The sequence below is a fragment of the Brachypodium distachyon genome, chromosome 2 (genome assembly GCF_000005505.3).
Source record: "Brachypodium distachyon strain Bd21 chromosome 2, Brachypodium_distachyon_v3.0, whole genome shotgun sequence".
NCBI classification, from domain to species: Eukaryota; Viridiplantae; Streptophyta; class Magnoliopsida; order Poales; family Poaceae; genus Brachypodium; species Brachypodium distachyon.
The window spans coordinates 5,820,239-5,842,327 of NC_016132.3; the positions used below are offsets into that span (position 1 = coordinate 5,820,239).

The 22,089-nt window shown below is 45.4% G+C and overlaps 4 protein-coding genes and 1 pseudogene across 4 annotated transcripts; 3 read left to right on the plus strand and 2 right to left on the minus strand.

The window, feature by feature from the left end:
* The first annotated feature begins 1,296 nt into the window (after nucleotides 1–1,296).
* LOC100832633 (O-glucosyltransferase rumi) lies at nucleotides 1,297–5,768 on the plus strand. The gene is made up of 2 exons (XM_003565465.2): nucleotides 1,297–1,519; nucleotides 3,888–5,768. Exons 1-2 carry the CDS (start codon nucleotides 1,328–1,330, stop codon nucleotides 5,349–5,351), a joined length of 1,656 nt encoding a protein of 551 aa, XP_003565513.2. The 5' UTR covers nucleotides 1,297–1,327; the 3' UTR covers nucleotides 5,352–5,768.
* Nucleotides 5,651–8,451, minus strand: LOC100844970 (3-methyl-2-oxobutanoate hydroxymethyltransferase 1, mitochondrial). Its single transcript, XM_003565757.4, has 5 exons — nucleotides 7,946–8,451; nucleotides 6,996–7,202; nucleotides 6,747–6,893; nucleotides 6,285–6,338; nucleotides 5,651–6,198 (listed from the first exon to the last, which is right to left on the minus strand). The coding sequence occupies exons 1-5, from the start codon at nucleotides 8,333–8,335 to the stop codon at nucleotides 5,947–5,949; spliced, it is 1,050 nt and encodes a 349-aa protein (XP_003565805.1). The 5' UTR covers nucleotides 8,336–8,451; the 3' UTR covers nucleotides 5,651–5,946.
* Nucleotides 8,452–9,012: 561 nt separating this feature from the next.
* LOC112270595 lies at nucleotides 9,013–10,799 on the plus strand (annotated as a pseudogene).
* A 200-nt stretch (nucleotides 10,800–10,999) lies between these two features.
* On the minus strand, nucleotides 11,000–11,996 carry LOC100822217 (late embryogenesis abundant protein Lea14-A). Its single transcript, XM_003565767.4, has one exon. It carries the CDS (start codon nucleotides 11,851–11,853, stop codon nucleotides 11,395–11,397), a length of 459 nt encoding a protein of 152 aa, XP_003565815.1. The 5' UTR covers nucleotides 11,854–11,996; the 3' UTR covers nucleotides 11,000–11,394.
* Nucleotides 11,997–13,226: 1,230 nt separating this feature from the next.
* LOC100825282 (trafficking protein particle complex subunit 1) lies at nucleotides 13,227–17,599 on the plus strand. The gene is made up of 5 exons (XM_003565776.4): nucleotides 13,227–13,584; nucleotides 14,738–14,852; nucleotides 15,250–15,368; nucleotides 16,621–16,682; nucleotides 17,267–17,599. Exons 1-4 carry the CDS (start codon nucleotides 13,334–13,336, stop codon nucleotides 16,670–16,672), a joined length of 537 nt encoding a protein of 178 aa, XP_003565824.1. The 5' UTR covers nucleotides 13,227–13,333; the 3' UTR covers nucleotides 16,673–16,682; nucleotides 17,267–17,599.
* The last annotated feature ends 4,490 nt before the right edge of the window (nucleotides 17,600–22,089 follow it).

Consider the following 22,089-nt stretch of genomic DNA (forward strand, 5'->3'; position numbering starts at 1 on the left):
AATCATGTCTAGATAGATACATCCAAATTTTAACAAACTTAAGACATAATGTTGCACACAAGATCTTTTTATACTGCCAATGAGTTTTGGGACCAATATTGCAAACGTACAAAAAATGTTGCATGCTGGATATTGATGTTTCAACAATTGGACATACGAGATTCGGAGATTTAAAGAGATACGATGGCTAGGGAGGCGGCGAATTCATTGGTGGAGCCTGGAAAAATATATGCCATTCTTTTTGGAAAGAACTTTTGCCCATTAAAAAAATCGAATTTAATCAGCTTGCTTAATTACTTTAATTAAAAGGAGTTTTAATTAGGGGAGTCGGGCGAATGCCTAGAGTGGCTGGCCGTTGGCTCCACCTATGGGCGGATCGGTGGTTAGGATCCACCGGACGGTAGCACTGCCCCTAAACCTAAGCTTAAGGCACAGAGAGGTCTTGGCCCCACGGCTAGCGAGGGTCACGCTGGCCATATACGAAGTGATAAAACCGAGTGTAATAGTCTGTGAAGTAACAAGAATTAACGGCCCAGATGACAGACATGTCGGGTTGGTATGTAGATATTGGCTTGGCCAAGAAAGCCCAATATCGATTTACGTATTGTTAATTTTTTACTTTTTCTCTTCAGGCACCCCCTCAAAGGAAAAACTTTTTCTCTTCGGGTTTATAAGACATCTTTGGTGTCATCTTTTTTCTCTCGAAAAGTAGGCACGTCTATTGTCGTCTCTTATCATAGATGCAACTCTTGGCACAAGATCTTACATAAAAACAATTAGGTGCATCAATGAAATGATAGAATAATGCTCCAACAATTATTAGAAAACAGCATACATTTAAGATATCATGCATTGAAGAGAAATAGTCTCTTCATTTCTATTATGCTTAGAGACAATATATAAGAGACAATGCATTGAAAACGGCCTAACGCTTGTAGCAAGGAAAAGCGAGGAGAAAGAATTTTAATGCCGATGTAATATTGAAAAATGCTGGTAGCAAGACAAAAAAATATGGCTCAAAGTTGGTCATGGCCTGCAAGAAAATTAGTAATGTGTTGAAAATTGGGAGAAGTGGAATAAATAACCGATGGAATTTCTGAGAAACGGGCATAGTAGGAAGTACCGTAGCTGGTACCGTATTGCTCTCTTGATACTTGGATCGAGCTTTCTACGAGTCAACAACTCAACATACACGTAATTAAAATATTTTTAAAACTCCCCAGATCGCTCGATCGGTTTTTGCGTTGCATATAAGGCAGGGAGGCCCCCATCAGTCTAATTACTCCATCAGTTTTCAGTTCATCTGCTAGCTAGCGGCTAACTAGATATGAAGAGCTCCCTACCTGACGAGGAAGAGATGGCGGCAATGGTGCCGGCGGCGGTGGAGCGGCAGTCGTCGCCGACACGGACGACGACGAAGTCGTGGTGGAAGCTGGGCTCCGGCGTTGGGATGATCATCGGCAGCCTCGTGTTACTTGCTCTGCTCTTCGGCACCAAACGGATCCACCTCGATGCTGCTGTGAGTATAGATGCATTGCAAGCACCTGCCAAATTAGTTTGCAAATTTGCATACATGCAGAAAATAATACATACACGCGGCAGATCTAGCTAGTACTGCCACGTCCAGTTCTGGCAAGACTTTGAGATTGCTAATCAAGCTTGCCACAGTTCTTTCCACAGACAAAAAACATGCATTTATTAATTACTTCTCCGGACCATAATAAGTGTCTCTTGAGAGACACTTAAGTAGGCATATGACTTTGTGGCATTTTAAAAAAATCTTAAAAAGGTCAATATATCATATATGCAGTCCATAACTCCACATACAAGTCGCATTATGCGCGTAAATCTCAACATGAACTTCACTAATAAATCGTCAGAAAATAAACACGACTAGTCGTACCCTCGCAAAAAAAAATAGTAGTAGTACATCATTTCATCATTTATGCAGAGTCAGAAGGGCCTTTTCGAAAGAAAAAACATCATCTCATCATTTAGTGGTCAACGGCCTTTACTACCAACTTAAGATACATACACAAAACCTGAATTAGAGCTCAAGTCACCCTATATCGTACTAACACGCAGTCAACGAACGCAGGCCTTCGATTTGCTGCCAGCTTAAGCTACCGGAGTTGAATCAACTGATGCATCAATTCCAAAGTACGTAGATCGATCTCGATCTCGATCTACTGTACACAAATTACGTACTAATCACAGTAGCTTGCTTAGCTAGTACTTGAATCACACTCTACAAATCTCTCCGACCGGTATTACTTGTCTCAAATTTGTCCAAATACGGTATGTGTAAAAAGTGTCTAGATACATTACATGTAATATTTTCACAAGTAACAGAAATTTTACGGTACCCTGATACACCTTAATGGAGTTGAGAGTACCTAACAAATCTAGCCGTCTGTTTAGAGGGGTAAATTAGACTTTTTTATGTTAACTAATTTGTGCTTGGCTCCCGATCAAATCGGTCGGCCTCGCGGCTCGCGATCAAATTGGTCAGCGTTGCCGCCATGGACGCACGGGTTCCTCGCTTGTTCGCCACACACCTAGGTCACCGCCGCCATGAACGCAATCGTTCGATGGTTCCCGTGGCTCCGCCTCCGCGCGGCCGTACGAACGAGCGCATCAAGCAATGAACATGTACGATCAGTGTGTAGCCTGCACATAGGTGTCCTGCTCCTGATCGTATCCTTCGTTTTTTGTCACCGGGCACTGGTGGAGCTCCACCATGATTTGGGAATTCATTGATTAGGGTTTACCACAGAACGAAGATTGTGCAAGATTCCCAGATTAGTTGTCTTACGGATCCACCATGATTTAACACAGAGCTCCACCATGATTTGGGAATTACTTGTCTTACAATAGTATTATTTCCTTAAATATATTGCGGTTCTACCCCTAGCATCAAGGTACTCCTTAGTTTTGGAGGCGGTACTCCTTAAGATTTGCAACGGAGTACCATGTGAGGCTAACCGTTAGATTGGAAAAAATAGACGGCTCATATTTATTTCGAGATACCGTAAAAGAGCTCACAAGTAATTCCGGCCGAAGGAAGTACTATATCCATGTAATTAATTACCCGGCTTGTTAAGTACTCCGACCCATTTCTAAAAATCTGTATATTTGGGGTTGTTCCAACTCAAACTTCATCAACTTAATTTGACATATCTTGTAAATAAAAATATCAACATATGTGATACTCCCTCCGATTCATATTAATTGTCTCAAATTTGCTTAAATATGGATGTATCTATGCCTAAAAAACATCTATATACATGTAATAGTTCGACAACTAATATGGATAGGAGGAGTATCAAACAAATGCAACATAAAAATATGCTTAATAGTAGTCTAATTATATTAGTTTGGTAAAATCCATATGTTGGTGTGTTTTCTTACAAAGTTGATCAAAGTCGATGAACTTTGACTTAAGACAATCCTAATATACAGATATTTAGAAACAGAGGGAGTAACACAATTAAAACAAAACGTATCCGTCGACCACAAAAACGGTGCTAATTTTCACTCATTTTTCTTTTATCGGAACATCATTAGTGGATGCAAAACGTCAAGAAAATACTCCAAGCGTATTTGGTTTGATTAAGACAAGGCTTCGACCAATGATAAATCTATTAATATGTAATTTACATGATATGAAATTAACCATTGTTATTAGCAAGAATTTTTGAAAACAAATATACTCATATAAATTTTATGTATGAAACTACATGCTAATTTAGTAACTCTTGGTCAAAACTTTTGTTCTAATGAAACCGAATATAACAATCTTTGTGAAAAAGGACGGAGTATACACTAATACTGTACTCCTCGGTCATGCAGTACTGATCAGCTCTTGTGTGTTCTGCATGGAACAGTACTACAATAATTCGTTCTTGCCGGCCACTGATCACAGCACCGGCAGCAGCGGCTTCAGTCGGCGTGGACGCCCTCCTCATCCTCGCCGTGCACACTCACCCCTCGTACCCATACCATTCACCTGCGGCAACGACACGTCGCCTTCGTCACCGGCATCCCTCTGCCGCCGCCGCCGCCGCGCGCCATCGCCAGCACCAGCCCCGTCATCGTCACAAGGAGCTCGGCGGTGGCGATTCGACCCGAGCGTAGCACCACCGCCATGGTGCCCGGTGTACTTCCGGCACATCCACACGGACCTGGACCCATGGCGTTCCACGGGGATCACGCGCGACACGCTAGAGCGCGCCATGCCGCACGCCGAGTTCCGGCTCACCGTCGTCTCCGGCCGCGCCTACGTGCAGAACCTCCGCCCCTCGTACCAGACCCGTGACGTGTTCACGCAGTGGGGCGTCCTGCAGCTCCTGGCCCGCTTCCCCGGCCGCGTCCCGGACGTCGACATCATGTTCAGCGCCGGCGACGTGGCCCAGGTGCTCTCCGCCGACTACTACAACACGACAACGCATCCCCCGCCGCCGCTGTTCCGGTACTGCAAGGAGGAGAAGCTAGAGGCGGCCATCGTGTTCCCGGACTGGTCCTTCTGGGGCTGGCCGGAGCTCAGCATCCGGCCATGGGCGCCGCTGATGGAGGACTTCGTGAGGGAGAACAAAGCCCTCCCGTGGAGAAACCGGCAGCCCTACGCGTTCTGGAAGGGCAACCCGGAAGTGTCCGACGTGCGGCGGGACCTCTTCAAATGCAACAACGACTCCGCCAACGGCAAGGACTGGAACGCTCGGCTCTTCTGGCAGGACTGGAACGCCGCCAGCCGCAACGGGTTCAGAGACTCCAACCTCGCGAAACAGTGCGACTACAGGTACAAGATCTACGTGCAGGGGCACGCGTGGTCGGTGAGCGAGAAGTACATCCTGGCGTGCGACTCCCCGATGCTCGCCGTCGACACGAGCTACGTGGACTTCTTCTCCCGCGGGCTCGTCGCGGGCCGGCACTACTGGCCCATCGACCCGGCGCGCAAGTGCCGGGCCGTCAAGTTCGCCGTGGGCTGGGGCAACGAGCACGCGGGGCAGGCGATGCGAATGGGGCAAGAAGGGAGCCGGTTCGCGAGGGAGGAGATGAGCATGGACTATGTTTATGAGTACATGTTCCATGTGATTACTGAGTACGCGGCCTTGCTTAGGTACAGGCCGACCGTGCCGGAGAAGGCTGTGGAGGTGTGCGTCGAGTCATTGGCCTGCGGCAGGCGCGGCCGTGAGAAGGAGTTTCTGATGGAGTCTAGGGAGGAGTACGAGGCTAGGTACGAGCCTTGCACGCTGCCGCCGCCGTTTACGGACGAGGAGGCCAGGGAGATGGCCGCCTGGGACCGAGAGGTGCGAAGCAAGCTAGTGAAGATGGAAGAAGAGGGACATTAGCTAAGGGAGATGAAGGGTTGTGTTAACATGCTGGTAAACGAGTCTTTCTGTCTCCAATGTACGTAAGTGGCGGTTTCTTGCAAACAAACAAAAAATAGCAAAGTGGTGGCTCCCTGCAATGCAATTTGCTCTATGTAACATATCATATGTATGAACCAAGTTCTTATTCTTGCGCTCTATATCGTCGTTTTTTCAAATTTATGGTATTCCCGATCTTTGTTTTTCTTACCAGTTGGGCATGACAACAATTGTATTCCGCCTTAAATATGGACACCTTGCTAGTGAGAATATACTGCAGATTTAATGCACAATCCTGGGTGGCACCACATTTTTCATTCACAATTGCCGGATCGAAAGAAATGTCAGCTCAAAAGACATACTAGGATTTCTCTGCAGATGTCGATGGCTTTGCGAATGTCAGCTGTTTATTGGAAGGCAGAGGATCCATGCAATTGCCTCAAGACATCAGAAGCATTGAGCCAAAACACCACGATCTTACAGTTTCAGTTTACCCCTGCAGTCTCGGAAGATTGCATTGCCGTTGAGCTGGATGGTGCTTGTACTCTAGATTTAACTGTCGGTGTCGTCCACAACATCAACTGTTTTCGCTTGGTTTTCCATCCTTTTCTGCGTTTTCGGCAGCAGTAGCTGCAGCGTTCGCGGCCTCACTCAAACCCATCTTCTGTAGCACATTCGCAAAGCCATCGACATCTGCAGCAGTTATTTTATACGGGGTGTGGCTGGGGCCAGGGAAAGACCGAGTTTCCACTTCTTGCTTGTAGTCGGATAGTGCCTTGTTAATGACACTGCCAACATTAGCAAATTGCTTGCAGAACTTTGGTGTAACCTGCAGGTGGAGCAAATTGTACAGGCTGAGCATGGCAAGAATCATAAATATCGCTGGGCAAGGATAAAAAGGATAATCGCATTTACCTTGGCGTGATGTGGATGCTGCATCATTCCTAACAAGTCATGGTATACCAAGACCTGTGTAACCAATATGTTGATATGAGGATTTCAGGAAGGAACAAACAATTATAGTGTCTGCTATTGAAATATCATGGAAACCCACCGAGCAACACTAATAGCATGGTAAACATAAAATATATAAGAACAAGAGGGTGTATAGAGTTCAGGTGGCACATTTGATAGCATTTCTTTCTGCAAAATTTATTCAACTTGTCAAGTGTGCTTATTGCGCAAAAAGTCAAGCATGTACTATACCAAAAAGAACAGGTACTCTCACTTTTTACGTGAGGAAAAAATCAAGCACATATTGTGCATGTATCCATGGAATTCCTACAGTACTAGAATAAATACAACTACAAAATCTTTATTCTTGAAAAAACTTGGAACAGAATCAACATATCTCTAGAGCATGATGAATAATTGTACCTGCCCACTGCAGAATGGCCCAGCACCAATGCCAATGGTTGGGATTTTCAGTGCTGATGTTGCAGCTGCTGCCACCGGAGCTGGCACACACTCCAACACAACTGAAAAGCAACCAGCCTCTTGCAAGGCGAGTGCTGTCTCTACAACCTACACACACACGAGGAATAAGATGGGCAAACCTATGTGTAGACACCGAACATGATGCTAACAGCCAAATTTACCAACAATCAAAACTTCAAAAGCAAGCACCTTTACAGCACTATCAACCGTCTTCCCCTGTGGTCGAAACCCACCAAGCACACTAATAGCCTGCGGCGTGAGGCCAACGTGTCCCATGACAGCAATTCCAGCCTCCACAATAGCCTTAGCTGCACTGATTCGGGAAGGAGCTCCTCCTTCCAACTTGATTGCATCCATTCCACCTTCTTTTAACACCCTCACCGCAGAGTCAACAGCCTATAAGAGAAGGTATGTTCTTATTATATGAGAAGTCAGGCCCAGAAATGCCTAGCCTACTGAAGTTGGAGATGCCATCCGACATGCATAGCACAGAGATACTGTCTGATATGCCTCATATGTGCATGTCTGTCGTATTTAGCATGTTCATCAGTTCGATTACTAGTTGTGGCATTTTGACTTGTACTTTTAATGTAGATGTCTTCTACAACTACGAGACATAGCTGATTCTCAACTTCTCAAAATTTTCAAAAAGTTGCAATTGCAGATGAACCTTGTGACAAGAACAGACATGATCAATCAAACTTGTAAGTACACAAAGGTCACACCATCAGTTTTCTGAAATGGTGACTGAAGGTTTGTTGCCAAACCAAAGATGGATCAATCAACGGAACAAAATAATCCCCATAGAGTAGTGGACAGCTAAACTGCTAAAGTATTCTACTGGCATGTGCAGAATTACTCTTCTCACAGGAACAGGCAAAAGCAATTTCCTACTCCGTACTAATGATTTTTTTTTTCGAAAAGGAGGGAGTCCCCCGCAATCTCCTACTAATGAGAGCAAAAGGCAACCTGTCAACTTGAGGCAACCTGTAAACATCGGGACTGCAAATCAAGATACACCAACACATCAACAGAAGCAGATAAGCATTTGGCAACTGGGCCACGTAACCGAAATTTTCTATCTCTACCGGATCGAATCGAAGAGGAGGGGAATGAGAGGGAGCCCGTGGGCTCAATACCTGCGTGGAAGAGGACTCGTAGCAGCCGAAGGGGAGGTCGCCGACAAGGAGCGGCCGGGGCGCGCCGCGCGCGACGGCGCGGCAGTGCTCGAGCATGACGTCGAGCGAGATGGGGAGCGTGGTGTCGTGGCCGTGGACCACCATGGCGGCGGAGTCGCCGACGAGGCAGACGTCGATCCCCGCGGAGTCGACGTGGACGGCGGAGGGGTAGTCGTAGGCGGTGACGACGGTGATGGGCTCCCCGCGGCGGTGCTTCCCGCGGAGGGTCGTCAGCGTCACGCGCCGCGCCGCCGCCGCCTCCTGCGGCCGCGGGCCCCCGTAGACGGTCGACTCAGGCACGTTGCTCAGCATCCGCCGCGCCAGGTGCCGGAAGGCATGCCGCGTCGCCATCGTGCGAAGCGGCGGCGTGCCGCGTGCGTGCACTTGATTGGTGCGACACGAGAGCGACGGGACGGGCGAGCGTTGGCTATCGGGAATTTTGGGGGACGGGAGTTGGGACACAGGGGGGATACGGGGTGTTTAAAAGGGTCATGAACTTCCTAGCAGTACTGGACTGGCTATCCCGGATAAAACAAAATTAGACTGCTCGATACGGATGAATAATCGGTTAAGAGCATGCAGCACGTCACCCTTTTCTTAGCGATGCCACGTCGAATAATTGCTGACGTAAAGGAGAGAAGAATGAAAAAAAGCATTAGCCTTGTCTTAGCTAAGAGATGATCTCTTCATAAGAACTATAAGTCAAAAAAAAACAAATTCCACATTGTACTAGATTTCACCTTTTATTAGCATCTATTTATTTAATTTTATTCATCTAACCAATAATTGTAAGATAAGGCAATAAGAAATGACCTATTGCACAATATGTTTTCTTGTCTTCTCTAAATGACGTGGAACACATAAGAAAAGGCTGCCTTATCAACCATTGTACATGTCTTAAGATATGCGTCGAATAGTAAAATACATCACTAGTTCATAAACACAGTTTTATCCATGAACTTAGAGAACAGACACATAAAACCCTATAATGGTATTAGCGTAACACTTAGATCCAAAAATGGTTCGACATGGATAATTCCGTCCACGTTGGCTTAAGCCAGGACCGTGTGGGTTGCGTAGGGGTTTCTCGATGGAGTTTTCACAAAAAATTTACAGCAACCTGCGAAGAATTATGCTAATTTTTTGCTAACTTGACAACAACCCGTGATGAAGGCACAAAAGTATTTCTTTACGACACTGCCCTGCACGCTGTTCGGACCATGCCCGTGATGAAGGCATAAAAGTATTTTCCCATCACCCTTACCGACGGCAACGGCCTATATGTCATGAACTCGAGATTCGGGCCACTCCAAGAGCACACCTTTGAAGCTCTCACGCATGGTTCTATAATCCAGGGTTGGTTCTGGCGAAATCTCCTGCCACCTCCCTACATCCAGGCTATTATGACGATGAACCAGGATATGGCTATGAGGTGGACCAGCCATATGAAATTACTGCCTACATGGTGGTTGCAGACTAAAACATTTGGATATCTACGGCGGGTGTAGGCACCTATTCCTTTGACACAGCAAGTGGTATCAGGAGCACACTTGGTAACTGGAAGCAAGTGTTCGGGAGTATGCTCCTGAAGACAACCTTTTGTTTGGATTATCATCTGAGGCCTTGTTTGGCACTAGTGTTTTTGGTGTTTTTATGGTATTATCCACTCCAAATTGAAAAACAATAGAAACCCGAAAGGGATTGGAGAAAATTATCCCTAATTTTTTTTCACATGAAACGCTCCATTCTAAAACACTTCTCATAATAATATTTTTTAAAAAAAACACTAGTGTTTTAGGTTTTTGAAAGTTTTGGATCCTCAAATATCAAAATATTAGTGATTAAAAAATACACACCGAACAAAGTCACGAAGAGGACAAATTCTGCTCCTGCGATCTCAGCGAGGGTTTGGCACGGTTGCAAAACGTGTGGTGTGGAGGTTAGATTTCAGGCCACCGCACGACTGGATCTCTATGGAGTCGTCCGTAGTTCCGTTGGGCTCTGGCAAGTTTTGCATCGTCAAGTTATTTGACAGGTTGGAGGAAGTGGTTTCCCCAGCCGGGTACAAGTATGACAAATGTGAGAAGTTTGCGGTGATCACGGGTGCGGAGGTGGAGCACATCAATGGCATAGGACTCGATAGGATGGAGCACAGGTCTAAATGTCAGCCTGGGCGACGGGGGAAAGAATGTCGACAAAGCGATTTAATTGATTTGATTGGTCGTATCCGGCAGTGACGCGTGTATCGAAGGTGTTATCTCTGGGGCCAGTGGTCTGGCCTCTCTGGAAGCTGAGGACGGGTTTCCATGGAACTTCGAAGGTAGTCATTTTTGTACTTTCCTTACAATAATATTTATATTGTGAATCATCTCGAGGTCTGGAGATAATGAAATTCAATTAGTATTATTTTTGGTTGAGTGCGTCATCTTGATTAAATTCTTTGGTTATCCAAAATGACTTCAATCAGCCGTTTGGTTGGCCATATATGATTTCCATTGATTACATTGGTAAGCCAATTCACTTTATACTCCAAAACTCCCATGAATGTGTGGCTCTCTCAGATCAAGAATGGGCTATGATTTTTGTATATAAATTGTGTCAGCTAATTAGTCTTGAAGTCAGTATCATGGTGATAATTAAATTCTTTAGCCGTCAAAATTACTTCGATCTCGGGTCAATATTTTGTTTACTCCGATCAGCCCTTTTGGTTGGCCTTATATGACTTCCATTGATTTGATTTGATTTGATTTGATTGGTATGGCAGATTCAGTTTATATTTCAACACTCCTCCTCCTCCTCATATGGCTCGAGCTAAACCTGGATCGAAATTGGGCTATGATTATTTTTATGTAAATTGCGGGTGCCGGTGCCGAGTCTCCAACTCAGTACCTCCTTCCTCGTGCTGATACCATATTGATTCGATGCAACTAATAACTAGCTCACATAAAAACTTTAGGTGATGGTGAAGCCGTTCTCCTCATGTCTGGCTCTTCTATTTTGTTTTGCACAGTACAATGTACAAGTTATATTTCCACAAATGTTTGGATGTACACTACATTTACATACAAATTATGAGTGAATTGCAGTTTGCACCACAATTAAGTTTGCTTCAGTGAACTAACATGCTGCTGGCCACCATTTATGCTCTTGCTGAGTGCAGGACGACTGCATGCTCGTCTCCATTTGTGTCAATTAAGTTCCGAAACTGGATGTAAGAAACTTAACAGCTTGGAAGGACGTGGTGGTAAACCCGTGCTTATTTTATTGACGCAACAGTGCAGAGACGATACACTTGGTAGATTTACATGCGACGATCTTGAGAGGAAAAAAAAAAAGAAGATATGGGGACCCATCATCTTCCAAGCTCTCACGCACGTTACAGTACAAGGTACAAGGCTACAAGCACACGCTCAGAAGATGTCGGAGAGCGTGGGCAGCTTGAGCTCGCCGGCCTTGGTGAGCGGCAGCGTGAAGCTCCCCACGACGGGGAGATCCACGGTGAGCCCGACCCGCATCTCGTAGTCGAGGTCCCAGTCCCTCCCGGCGTCCTTCACGAGGCTCACCAGGAAATCATACGGCAGCTTGACGGGCACGTCGAGGCTGGTGGTGGCGCCGCCGCCCGCCAGCGAGCCCGGGTCGGGCACCGTCCCGGAGGCCACCTCCCGGCCCGCGCTCTTGAGCGAGTAGCTGATCTCGCAGATCGGGATGGAGTGGATGTACGGGTTGCGCACGTCGAGGCGGCCCGACAGCGTGGCCCCGTCGCGGCCCACGTGGCGCACGGACAGGTCCGAGAGGTCCGCCTCCGGCTTCTGCACCCGCTCCACCTTCTCCGCCACGAACCCCTTGGCCTTGTTCATCAGCTGCGACATCTTGCTTTTGAGTTTGGTTGCTTCTTCCTCGCTGCTCTCGGTTGTCACGCTTGGTCGGATCTCTTGACGTGAATGGGAGACCGTTGTTAGCTCTCTGTTTGATGCTGCAGCTGCGGGCGTGCTAGTTGAGGTGTTTGTACCGTGGGGAGAGGACCCCCTGAAATATAAGGACGGGTGTTGGGTGTTTGGAATTCACGCGGCAGACACGTCGGGGGCATGCGTGGTGGGCGGCTGGCCGCGCGTCGGCAGGGGAGGAAACCATCCACTGGGAGCACGACGGGTGGCCACGCGTCGGCGTTCGTTTAATTCTTTTTCTCCAGTGGAAACAAGAGTTCGATTTGAGTAGTAACGGTAGCCTTTCTTCGTTTATTTTCCAAAGCAGGCACAATCTGATTTTTTTTTTCGATGGAAAATATAAGTTAGCACGCACGTCAAAGATTTCCATAATGCTAGAATAGAATATATGTTGATTCTTTTGAAATAACCAAAAACGCTAAACAACAAAAGAATTAGCATCGGAACAAATTTTAAACGAGGAGCCGTGATCTACCGTATCACCACTGGTTTCCGAGCGTCGGCGCAACCAACGGTAATAATTTAGCTTTACTGATTCATAAGAAAGGTCCAATAGATAGACGTCGAAACGATACCAATGACAAGAATTTCTGATAAAACTGAAATATCTGCCAATTTTTTCCAAGCCAACGACCTAGCTCTCTATCGTTTCGTATCGAAAAACAATTTTTTCTGGAACATATCAAAAACACTTTTTTTTAAGCAACGATCTGGCTTTATTGATTCAAGCGACAAGGTACAAAAGATCGATACACGAACGAACACAAATAACAAAGATACTCAACAAACTAAAAGCTTCATTGTAGTTCTTCAAAATAAACTTCTGTTGATCCATCCTTCGCATCTTGATACTTCTCCACGTATTCGTTAACAAAATTGCAGAATACCATGCTTGCACAGGCTGAACTAACCCGAGAGGTTTGAAAAGCCACATGAGCCGAAACTAAAATCATTGAACGTACCATGGCCGGGGTAATACTCTTTGCGAGACAAGCTGTAAAACTGCTTCTCCGTCGATGAATCCACGAGAAAAAAGACCAGCAACCCGAAAAGACGTGTCTTGAGAACCACTGATTCCATGACATAGATTGCAACGCCTACATCAGAACGATAAAAAAAGCAGAACACCAGGACATCAATCTTCCACACAACCGCGTCTCAGCGGAGAGGCCTTTCTCGTGCCGAACTGGAGTTGCATCGTATGGCTGGCTCTAATGGGCTGGGCCTGAACGAAGCTTCACTTGTATGGGCTTTACGGGGACATTAGCCCACAGCTTCCACGCCCAAACCGGTCCATGGTCTTCTCCAGCAACAACAACACCGCACCAGTTTCTCCTGTCTCCGGCCGGAGATCCACACCACACCGCCGCGCCCTCCTCCGTCCGCCTCGGCAGCAGCTTCCACGATGCAGTTCTTCGGGGGATCCTCGCTGACGTCAGTCGCACCGGAGGCTAGCCCTGCCCCAGCCGCGCCGCCGGGGACGGGCACGGGCGCCAACGCCCAGGTGATCTACGTCTTCAACCGCAACGGCGTGTGCCTGCTGTACCGCGAGTGGCACCGCCCGCTCCGCACGCTCGCCCGCAACCAGGACCAGAAGCTCATGTTCGGTCTCCTCTTCTCCCTCCGCTCCTTCACCGCCAAGATCGACCCCACCTCGTACGGTTTTTTTTTGTACCTCACTCTCTCTCCGGTTCTGCTCTCGCCATGGATTTGGTGATGATCTCAATCACAGGTTATTGTTAAGTTCGCAGCAGTAGACTACTTTGTCGGCAGATGTGGATGAACTGAAGGTTTCTTTTAATGAATAATATCCAATGTATTTGTTGGGAGTATAAGCTAATCGACTTGATTCGGAAGGATCACTTCACTGCATGATCAATTTGACAACAAAATGTAGCATTTTCTAGTAGAAATTAAGAGGAGAATTCACTGTACGACCAATTTGACCCAAAAAAATTTTGTACAGTAGCATTTTGCAGTACAAATTAAGAGGAGCAAAGGGAGGAGAGAAGGGTAGAGAGAGAGTGAAGGACTTACTGTTGGTGTCTCATGATCTCTATGCCTTATACGGGCATGTGAATTTTAACATGGAAATGGCAAAAGGTCCAAGTGATGGATTTAGGATTTTATGGTCGGGGGTGCCATGTTTTGTACACACAATTCAATTGTCATTATGAGCATTACAAATTCAAGTCATAAGTTCTAAATTTTTCAGAATTAAATAAATAATTTAATATGTTCTCAACAGCATAATAGTTCCTATAAGGAGATTTAAAATATGTCTAAAATAAGTTTTGACTGGTTAGGCAGCTTAGCTAGAGTATAACTATTGCATAGTATACTTTTAATTTCTATTTTTGCATTTTTAGAGGGGTGGGGAGGGGCCTTGGAACCCCCACTGGATCTGCCCAGAAAGGGGGAAGCTCTTTCTGTGCATACTTCTATCAGTCAATAAATGTTATAAACTCCAGAATTATTCAAAATATGGACAGTTGCTTATCATATATATTCTAATCAGAGCCTACAAAAGTCAATATACGCGCTTAAGGTAGTTTAAAGTGAGAATGAAAAATGTGTGCAAATGTTATAATTTCCAGCCATAAAATAAAAAAATCACTCACATGCTGCTTCCAAACTTGTGTATCTTCATTTCCAGACATTGTTCCTCTAATATCTCTTTCCCAAATTCTGGCCCTTATAAATATCTCTACAAACTGGGATAACTGGAATCGCCAATGGATGAAACGTTTTGGCATTTATTCCTAGAGTCATAATTGGCCCATGAGTCATGATCCTCTTCCATCTGCAGAACAGAACATGGGAATCTTGGGGCGCCCCTGCTGCCAGGCCAGGGCTGCTCGTTTCATAGCTTCAAGACAAACACGTATAAATTGAACTACATGGAGAGCCCATCTGGTATAAAGGTTAGTCAGTGCGTCTTCCATTCATAAATTTAGCATGTTTTTTATTTTGCCTGCTGAAGTAACTTGGTTACTCTGTTAAAATCAACGTTTTTCCTGGGTAAGCAAACTTATAAGTGTTTAGATTGGATGAAGATAAGTCTGATGGATTCTAGTGTCCTCAAACTACTGCCAGTCCAGCAATTCTATCATTTCAGAGGAAGCGATGTTAGACTAGTCTGAGCGCAAATAGTGTGTCATGTGAGCTTGTTTCCTGCAGACCGTTCCACTCAATACATGTTTTGAACTATGGTGGTTGCTCAGCACCCTCCATCCTTAGCATGATAGTTATTGCACCGATGTGTGTATGTAATATCACTACCTTCAAAAAGATATTACACTAATGGTGCCATTTATATAGCTTATTCTACTTACCCATCCAAGGACTGGTGATCAACGAGATGCCCTGAAGCAAATCTACAGCCTATATGTGGAGTATGTTGTAAAGAATCCTCTGTATGCTCCTGGCAGCCCAATCAAGTAAGCTCTACCTGTTGATGGAAAATTATTTCATATAGATGAATATGTAGAAGCAATTGTTAATGTCAGGATGCTTGAAAGGATGAAATCATTTTTGTCAGATTATTTATACAAGACATCCTTTTGATTTCATAATCTAGCCATTGATTCAAGTAGTGGGTTTAAAACTGGACAGGTAAATGCACGAGTTCTTTAGGAACCATGTAGATGTTGTAAATAAGATGAAAATACAAAACAAGGAAGTCCATTTTACCCCCTCAATTGTTGGCGGTTTCCATGCCTGAGCCCGGCATGCTGACTGCTTGACTGCGTTGACTACCACGTCTGTTGCCATGCAGGTCAAAGGGGATGGGGGCCTGGAGGGGAGGGTGTTATTTCTGCCTCTTCTCTCTCTTTTCCCTAATACAATTAGAACCCTAGAAACAGTGGCGTGGCAGCGGTAGGTAACTGAATGCGGGGGTGAAGCATCGCCGTGGACCCCTACCCAGCTAGGTCAGAGCCTTGGCAGCCTGTCTTCTTCGGACGCTCTCTCTGTGCTCGTAGAATGGAAGATGAGTTCCTTCGTGTTCGATTTCACTTTGGAGGTTCATTGTGTTGATTGAGAGGGATGAAATGTGATTGCCCAAAGTAATTGGGCACTTGAGTGATCATTATGCAGAGTACAATGAAGGAATGCTTCTGCATTGGTTCTTTCCAGGGAAGCCCAGTTTTGGAGTTCAGGGGGTTTTGTAGTCCAGGGAAGAAATTGTACTCCTTCCGATCCATAATAAGTGTCGGGGATTTAGTACAAAGTTAGTACAATTTTGTACTAACTCCCCAAAAGTTATTATGGATCGGAGAGAGTAATAAACATGCTAAGAGTTGGGTTTAGATCTTCTCGCACCTGTCTTCCCGATCTACCTAACATACCAAACTTCCTGTCCACTGAGAATTATTTCATGTAACATTACGAATTGGAAAGGAAGGACGAAAGAGTTTGCATTCAGTCCTAAAGCCGTAATGATCTATTAGTTGATTTGCATGAGAAGTGTCGAGATATTTTTTTTGTTTATGGTAAACATGGTCATTATATCTATTCATTAATTTCTGCCTTAATTTAGCTTCGCCAAAAATTGTAGTACTAGTTCTAATTGAGAATTTTCTTAATGTAAACAATCTTTCGGTGTATGATGATACCCATACAGCTACTTTTAAGCTTGCTGGCTGCATTGATTCTTGTTTAGTGATTTTCTGAACATAATTTTATTGACAGGTGTGACCTTTTCAATAAACATCTCGATCAGTATGTGAAGACATTGATTTGAACCCATTCAGGTAATGTTCTATTGTTGGTGTGTTGCACAGTGGGGCACATGATATTCTGTGTGGAAGTTTAATAATCAATCACTTGTTTTGTACGATGCTGTATGTAACTATTTTATCGATGCTTAATAATCACATGGTGACGTGTGCTTGTTTGTTTTTCCAAACGTTTTCCCAACTTAGTTTTCACATGGTGATGAGCTGTAGATGATAGTTCCAGAAGAACACTTGAGTTCGAAATTCTTCCGCTCTAAATGCCCCTCAGATCTGTCAATTGTTGAGGTTGAAGTCTAGAATGGTGAACAAATGTCGATACTCAAATGTAAATATTGAGTACTAGTTTTCTCTTTTCTGTTTTTGTTTTCCTTTGGCAGTCTGCTAGTCTGGTCTATTTTCCATGACATCGAGCATTTAAATATGAACAAATGTCTTCACTATAATCTGAGCACCTTTACTCTGTCTTGTACCTTCAGTTTTGTCTTGTGTTTTAGCTGTCACTCGATGTCAAACTCTTATGTAGGACTAACACAGCAGATAAAGACCTAGTTTTCTGTATTTGTTCACATGCTTATCAGCACTGCAATGTTCCCTTGCAGGTTTGGGTGATGCATGTCCGCTAGGGAAAAACAGTTGCATTTCATGTTTTAAATGGAAATTCTGTGCCATGGAACAGTTTATTGTGGTGGTATCTCAATGTTCTTTATTTTGTAATTCCATTTTGGAGAAAATGGTTGTTTCAAGGATTTCAGTGACTTTGTTGGTGCAAAATGTCATCTTCTCATTGTATTGTACAATGCTTACAGTTGCACCATGTATTAGATGGTCTTCTGTACTGTCATCAATTTGACAGCTATATATTTTAGCACACTCGTGTAAATTACTTGTTTCATTGCGATGGATTCCCTACAAAATGGAATTATTTCTTCTCATTTCCTGTGTTTCGTGTCTTCTTTGATGATTAATCCATGGATTATCGGGCTGTTTTTCTCTTCAATGGCTTATCAGTATATTATCTTTGCTAGAATCGACGTTCTTGTTAGATGCAATCCAACTGGGCCGAATAGAACAAGAAACGCATCGCCACGGGTAAGTATGGCCTACGTGTGCTCTGTTCAGACTTCAGACGGGCTCTGTTGATTAACTCCTGCTTCCCAAACTTCTGTGCGACATGGTGAATACCCCCAAAAGTTTACAGCGTTCATAGTTGTGCGTGTGATGCTTATACTATATTTGTATCCCCTGGTTTTTGTTAAAAAAAGTATTTGTATCCCTGTTCCAAAATGCTACTCCTTCCGTTTCATAAAAATTAACACGGTTTACTAGTTCAAATCCGTACCAAACTTTTATGTCACGTTGCTTGGGATTTACACTACTTTGTAAATAAAAATCATGCTACTATTAAACCGCGTGCATGTTCTGTGGATCGTAAGAACAAAACGTGGCCGCTGCTGTAAAACCTCGAGGCCCTTCATATACTTTTTTTTTTGCACGGCGAACACCGTTTTACGCGGGTTGTCTTGTCTAGCGTAGTTTGCAAGGGTAGTTTCTTCCAACGGATAGCCAAATCCTCCGAATCTTTGCACTAGCAGGTAGTACAAATACAATGCATGTCATGTTCCATCGATAGCGCTATCCCTCGTGACCTGCAAAGCCAGAACTTTCGACATGCCTCTGTCGGTCTGTCCAGGTGCACCAGTGCATCTCCCTTTTCTTCTTTGATTTTACAGAATTCTGGCATGGAACAGCTCTCGATTTCCTAAAAGAAAAAAAATCCACATTTCCGAAATACCTAACTTTTATGAGGTTTCCAGCTCCGTCCAATCTTAGATCCAGGGCGTTATGGATAGGGGACAAAACATGTTTCTTACAGGGATCAGCGTTCCAGAGCCACCTGCTGATGGCAGCACCCCTGCCTGCGACATCTGCACCAAAAGGGTAGTTCGCACATGACGATGAGATGGATCCCTGCTGCACATTGTTTTACAGTGCTGTGTACGTGCGCTGGACTTTTTTCCAGGATCCGATCACGGTGGCCTGGTGGAGATGCTACTCAGCTTAACAAGTTCTTGTGTAGAACCCCGATCAAGGAAGGTAACCACGCAAATTCTCGGACTGACTGGTTATGCTCTCAGCTTAACAAGTTCTCGGACTGACTGGATATGGTACACTGCATCTGCAACAGTGATGGAACCATGGTGCTACATGCCAAGCTATAGCTTCTGCTTCTGCTCTTCTCCCCCCGGCCGCTTGCTCATGGTGTCGCGTTATGTGGCGTCGCTTGTGTGTAGATCGAGCAGCTGAGCTGACCAGAGATTCTCTCATCCATCCATCGATCCATGTGCGGGCACTGCTGAGACTTCACGTGTAACCCAGTACGACGTCGTCACTGATGGCTAGCTCCGTAGCACCAACATGTACCACACCACGCTCCTGCAGTCCTGCCCGCGGTACAAACAGAGACTATCCACTTGAAGGCTGGCACTGTTTTAATAAGCGTGTACACAGTACCACAGATCTTCAAGGTTCCATCGATAAAGGGTGTAAGCATATGTGTGGTTTCCTGTGTTGGGTAGGAGCACTAGAAATGATGTTACATTTCAACCTTGGATTAAATGGAATGCATTACCCAACAACGAGCTATACTCCGTCCAGAACAGGGTGTAAATGGCCGACCAGCTCCAACAGAGAGTTCGGAGAGGGTGATCAAACTGCGGCCTATGCAAGCTTTGCAGAAGATAGCTATAATCCGTCGTGTGTCTTCATCTTTGCTCTCGTTAAAGACTCACTTGGTGATGACGGTACGTCACCTTGGGACTGTGACAGTTTATTTTGTTGCACACTCTTTTCTAAAATAATAGATAACGGTACATCATTCTATTTAAACATGTATTTTTTTAGTCCGTAGCAAACGAGTATTGTGTTGGTATTTTTTTAGTCCGTACTAATGTTGATTCTCACGTTGTGTTTGGCGCTTGATCACATCTTGGCTCGACTTTGGGGACCTACCTCATTGGGTGTCCTAGGAATCGGACGAAGGTCTATGCTTCTCTCATCATTTCTCGTATCATGGTGGCTTTGAAACAAGCGGAATGCCAGTCTTTCGTAACGTCTCAACTATGTAGCAGCGCCTCTAGGATTAAGACTGAGGCCACCGCTTGGGCTCTCGTCAGGTAGAGTGCCTGAATTCGGGTTATGTATCGAGAGTCGTATTTTTATCCATCTTTTAGTTCCCTTAGGCACATTTTTTCCTGCTTATTTGGCGAAATGGAGCAAAGTTGTTGATTCCGTTTCAAAAAGGAAAAACGGCAAAAAAAGAGAAAAAAAACGTGTATGCATTGTTTATTACTGTGGTTAAGTGGGGTGCCAACTTCATTGTCTGATTTTTCACCTCAATCGCATGTGGATGTGGGTTAGCACTTTGTCTTAGTCACGTTGAATACATGAATTGTCTATTCATTACTTATTTCTAATCAGATTTACAATTCCAAGATCTTGGAACAACTTCCAACTATCCACACGTCCAAGATACTTCTCTATTAGAGATGCTACGTACGACAGAATTTGTACGACGAACTTGTACGACCATACTCATATCAACATGGAGTCAGATTGTGGGGCCATGAATTCACTACGTTGTAAATCGTACCCACACCGTCGTATGCAACGCAGTCCCGCTTCTAAAGCTTACGCTAGCATTCCACTGTAATTGTACATAGTCGAATTTCATTCTTAGGTTAGGTCAAATGAAAAAAGAGCAAAAAGCCAAATATTTCAATTTTAGGCTTAGTGCGTCCCTGATGGGAGCCTTATAGTTGAGAGTTCTGGCGGAGCAAAATTGGCACCAGTGACGCGGCGCAGTGCTCGTCAACGACGTCAAGTCGCTACTCTCTAGGTTATAACCCATCATCCGTACAACTCGTCTGTGTGGTCGATAACTCGATGGATACTACCACGTCAATCCCCAGTTCCCCAACCCATAGTTATTAGATAGCGCGAGTCCCCAGTCCCTACACGTCAATTGGTTGAATCACTATTTCGTCATTTTCCTACTGTGGTGCAAAGCTCGGAACAGATCATCAATACTTCGGCAATGCTGTTTTCCTGTGAGATGGCACCCTCTGAAGAAGAAAGAAACGGAAAACTGCATGGTGAGTGAAAGAGGAAAGACCGAAAGAGCTAAACATTTTTCAGGTAGGGTGCACTAAAGGCAGGCTGGGCCCGTCTAAAGCTCCAGAAGACAAAATCCAGTATCCCGGGTCCTACTCCATTCTCCGGAATCATTAGGCATTTGGAGCGACTCGATCGACAGGGTCACGGTCAGATTATCAATCAGAGGACCCAAGTTATTGAGTACTCAGCCAGCCAAGAGTGCTGCAATTAATCCATCATTATGCTAAACTGATCATAGCCCGGCTTTGTTTGCGAGCGCACGCAGCTGCATCACGAACACTGTAGCAAACCCGTTGTGCTATTCAGTGCAAACAAACATGCTCTATCTCACTGCCACAGCACAGTACTGCTGCCAAGATATGGCTATCAGACGTGTCAACACGTCCGTGTACGCACGCTGCTCTGCTACACATTCCTGCGATGCATCACATGGAAACGTCCAAAAAAGATCTCTAAGGCAAATTAAACCCGATCTTGTTTCGTTCAACTCTATAGCAGCCACTGGCCCACACTGCTGAATCGGCAATCAGCGTGCGCGACGCGAGCCATTCAACCGGGACGTGACACTTCCATCACCTCTGCTTTTCCTCGATGCGCGCGCGCGGCGGCGTTGCCACGCACAGGCGCACTGCCTCGATCTGCCCCGCCGCTGAAGGCCGCCGTGCCGTAACCAGGACGGCCAACACACGTCCATCACAAAACTAATATAAGCAATGATAGATGCTGGTGTACACACTACGGACTACCGGCCATTTTAAGCGTACGCCGGCACGCCGCCATCTCTGTCTGGTCCAGAGTGCCGTCCAACACCTGCGACGTGACGTCCAAATTGTTAATTAGCGCAGATAGCTGGCTGTACTGCCGCGGCACAGCCGATGATACCTCTGTCCGTATGTTGCTAATCCAACGCCGGGACCACCGCCTTGTCCATTTGGGTCGGACGCACGGGTACAACAAGACAGCAGAGAACAAATATCTGAGTAATCTCTCAGGTTTTACAGTGGCTCCTAGTCCTAGCTAGCTGAGCAGTAACGGAACGACGGCGAGGTTGAACGGGGGAGCGGATGAGGTGCTCGCCCACAAAGCCGTACGTGGAGGCGTGGGCATCGAAGCACGGCGTTGTCGACGTAAATGCCAAACAGACCGAGCGCGCGGTGGCTGCTGCGGCATTAACTTTCTTTTTGTTTGTCACGAGCGTGGAGGGAGAGAAGAAGAGAAGTGCTGCGTGGCGTCGCATCGCATCATCGGT

Bases quoted from the DNA above. Each gene is read 5' to 3' on its own strand.
- LOC100825282 (XM_003565776.4), top strand. From the start codon at position 13,334: ATGCAGTTCTTCGGGGGATCCTCGCTGACGTCAGTCGCACCGGAGGCT. The intron at 13,585-14,737 runs GTACGGTTTTTT...TTCCATCTGCAG, and splicing joins GCCAAGATCGACCCCACCTC to AACAGAACATGGGAATCTTG. The intron at 15,369-16,620 runs GTAAGCTCTACC...TTTTATTGACAG, and splicing joins GCTCCTGGCAGCCCAATCAA to GTGTGACCTTTTCAATAAAC.
- LOC100822217 (XM_003565767.4), bottom strand. From the start codon at position 11,853: ATGTCGCAGCTGATGAACAAGGCCAAGGGGTTCGTGGCGGAGAAGGTG.
- LOC100844970 (XM_003565757.4), bottom strand. From the start codon at position 8,335: ATGGCGACGCGGCATGCCTTCCGGCACCTGGCGCGGCGGATGCTGAGC. The intron at 6,894-6,995 runs GTGCTTGCTTTT...GTGTGTGTGTAG, and splicing joins CGGTTGATAGTGCTGTAAAG to GTTGTAGAGACAGCACTCGC. The intron at 6,199-6,284 runs GTAAATGCGATT...CTCCACCTGCAG, and splicing joins AGCATCCACATCACGCCAAG to GTTACACCAAAGTTCTGCAA.
- LOC100832633 (XM_003565465.2), top strand. From the start codon at position 1,328: ATGAAGAGCTCCCTACCTGACGAGGAAGAGATGGCGGCAATGGTGCCG. The intron at 1,520-3,887 runs GTGAGTATAGAT...TGCATGGAACAG, and splicing joins GGATCCACCTCGATGCTGCT to TACTACAATAATTCGTTCTT.